Raw genomic sequence first — 2,456 nt, 5'->3', positions numbered from 1 at the left:
TCATCTGGGGTCTGGTGAAGACAAGCAAAGGCTGATGGGGAACGTGGAGGGCCCCTGGTCATGGTGCCTGGAGCCCCCGAGCTTCCAGTAGAGGGTCGGCCTGACCAAGCCGAGAAAGGTCTTTGCTTTACCCTGGGGATCGGAGCACGCTTCCCACTTCTCCCCTCAGCCACACTGCTGCACCTTATCCCCACCCACATCAGAGCCAGGCCCTGGGGTGCCTACGGCCCTTGAACCTTCCCTGCGTTCACAGGGTCGGTGAAGACTCTGGGGGGCGGGCAGCGGGCACCCGAGTCTGCGTTTTTCATGTTCATGGTCCACTCGTCTCAAAGGTGGGAGACAGACGGGGCTTTCGACTCCTATCAGGAGGTACCGTCTGGGAAAACCTTCAGGGACACATGGACCCTGTCCTGCCGGGTTGCCGTGAGTCAGCACAGACTCGATGTCCGTGACCATGAGGTTTGCTGACCCTCAGATGTACTCGGGGGCTTGGAGCCTGCTGGCCGTGGGTCCAATGGGTTTCCACAAGACAGGTGGCTGGGCCATGCATCCCGGGACGTGGCAGTTCCGCATGAGGTCATTTGGCAGTTGTGCAATAATGTCCTCAGCCCTGAGGGGGTCGGGGTTGGGAGGCAATGGGCTCCCTCGGCCCCCCACCCTGCCTCTCTCCCTCAGCCCCCTGCCCTGCCTCTCTGCTCTTCACTTTTATGCTGCCCAGTCAGCCCTTCCAGGGGGCAGGCACAGACGCTCCTGGTCACCCAATTCTCTCCACAATGGCGGGAGCCAAGAAGCCTGCTGCCAGGGCTCCGAGTCAGTGACTCACGGCGGCCTTACGCACAGCCGAACGAGAGGCCTCCTCATCCGGTACCACCTCCATCGCCAGGGCGTCCCTGGCGGCGGCAACTCTGTGGGGACCCCACGCCCATGTGATCCAGGGCGCGTTCACTGGCTGACTTTGGAGCTAGGTCCCCAGGCTTTTCTCCCTCATTCCAGCTTGGAGGCTCCCCTGAAGCCTGCCCACCAGGGGGTGGCCCTGCTGGCATTCAAAATGCCAGGGCACCGCTTCCAGCCTCAGAGCCACAGGCGAGACACCCCAGTAGGACAGAGGGGCAGGCTGGTGGGGGTGGGTGGTTGCGATGTCCGTTTTACAGATGGGGACTCAGGAATAGGAAGCTTTAGATCACGCCAAGGCTACAGGGCTGAAGACTGGCAGGGCTGGGGTTTGAGCCCAGGCAGTGCCGCCTCTCCTGCTCCTTGGCCTCGGTCTGGAGGCTGCGTTCTTAGCAGCTGTAGCTGCATGGGTTTGTCTGGGGGTCAGAAGTAGGTGGACCTCAAAATCTCACCTGTGGACGGCACACCTAGATGTGTGGGGACCCAGGAGCAGCTGCACTGAGGTGCTTGACAGGGATCTGAACGCTGCTACCTGTGCACCCTGCCCTCCTGTCCCCTGTGCTCTCTGCCCTGTGTAGCTCTAGCTCTCTGCTGACAGCTGAGGTTCCCTCCCGGACTGCCTGTGACCCCAATATCTTCACAGTCCATTAGTATCTGGCTGGGGTGCGTGTGCTGGAAGGTTCGGGCCCCACTCTCCTTGGCTGGTGGTTTGAGGGAAAGCTGGAGTCACAGCTTGACCACACACACAAGAGTCATGGGTAATGGATAAGGCCAGCAGTTCGAGGTCACCAGCTGCTCCAAGGGAGAAAGATGAGGCTTTCTGCTTCTGCAAAGAGTGACCGTCTCTGAGACGGACAGGGGCCGTCCCACCCTGCCCTACAGGGTTGCTGTGACTTGATGGCTGAGTTTGGTTTGGGCTGGAGTTGAAGCTATGCTCGCCGAGTTCGGGGGACTCCAGACTGGGGAGGACACTGGAAGGAGCCAGGCCTCCTCCTGCAGAGACAGAAAATGCCCCAAACCATACGCTGCACCAGGACTCTGCTCCCGTTCACTGGAAGTACCGGGCCAGGCACAGGCCCACTTGAGAGCAGGCTGTGTGCAGGGATGCGTTGGGCCGTGCCCCTGCTGCCCTGGCTGCACCACGCTGCCCAGCTCCCCTAGATGGCCAGTACAGCTGCAAACCCTGTGGATGCCGGACTGCAGGCGGGGCCCTCTGCCTTCTGAGAGGTGCAGGGTGGTTGTCGAGGAGGGAGGGAGTGGTGGCAGGGTGCTGTTCCCAAGGGAGAGCAGTGAGTGAAAGACAAGCCCTGCTCCCACTCCCACATGCCCCCACCCCCCATTGACAGGCCCCTGAGTCAGCCATAATAGCCGGAGACTCCAGCGCCCTTTGAACCACCAGTCAAGAAACGTGGAGCCCAGAACCTTCCAGTACACGCACCCCATAACCAAGCAGACAGTCCCTGTCTGGGACAGCAGCTGAGGGTGGCACCTTTGGCGTCACACCTGCTGGTTTGGTTCACAGCCGCCCGGCAGGGCAGGTCAGGGCAGGGGGTTCCCAGGTGGCA

The 2,456-nt window shown here is 61.4% G+C and overlaps 1 protein-coding gene across 1 annotated transcript in view; it reads right to left on the bottom strand.

Moving 5' to 3' along the window:
- Positions 1–2,456, bottom strand: part of HIPK2 (homeodomain interacting protein kinase 2) — a 109,822-nt gene that overhangs the window by 31,256 nt on the left and 76,110 nt on the right. Inside the window, exon 6 of the mRNA XM_013007565.2 lies at positions 824–905. Coding sequence (XP_012863019.2) covers positions 824–905 — 82 coding nt within the window. The remainder of the gene's footprint in view (positions 1–823; positions 906–2,456) is intronic.

This window comes from Echinops telfairi, unplaced genomic scaffold (genome assembly GCF_000313985.2).
Source record: "Echinops telfairi isolate 266 unplaced genomic scaffold, ASM31398v2 ScPeMD7_23;HRSCAF=83, whole genome shotgun sequence".
Lineage (NCBI taxonomy): Eukaryota > Metazoa > Chordata > Mammalia > Afrosoricida > Tenrecidae > Echinops > Echinops telfairi.
The sequence above is the reverse complement of the archived record's forward strand: the minus strand, read 5'-3'. Positions and strand labels throughout refer to the sequence as shown.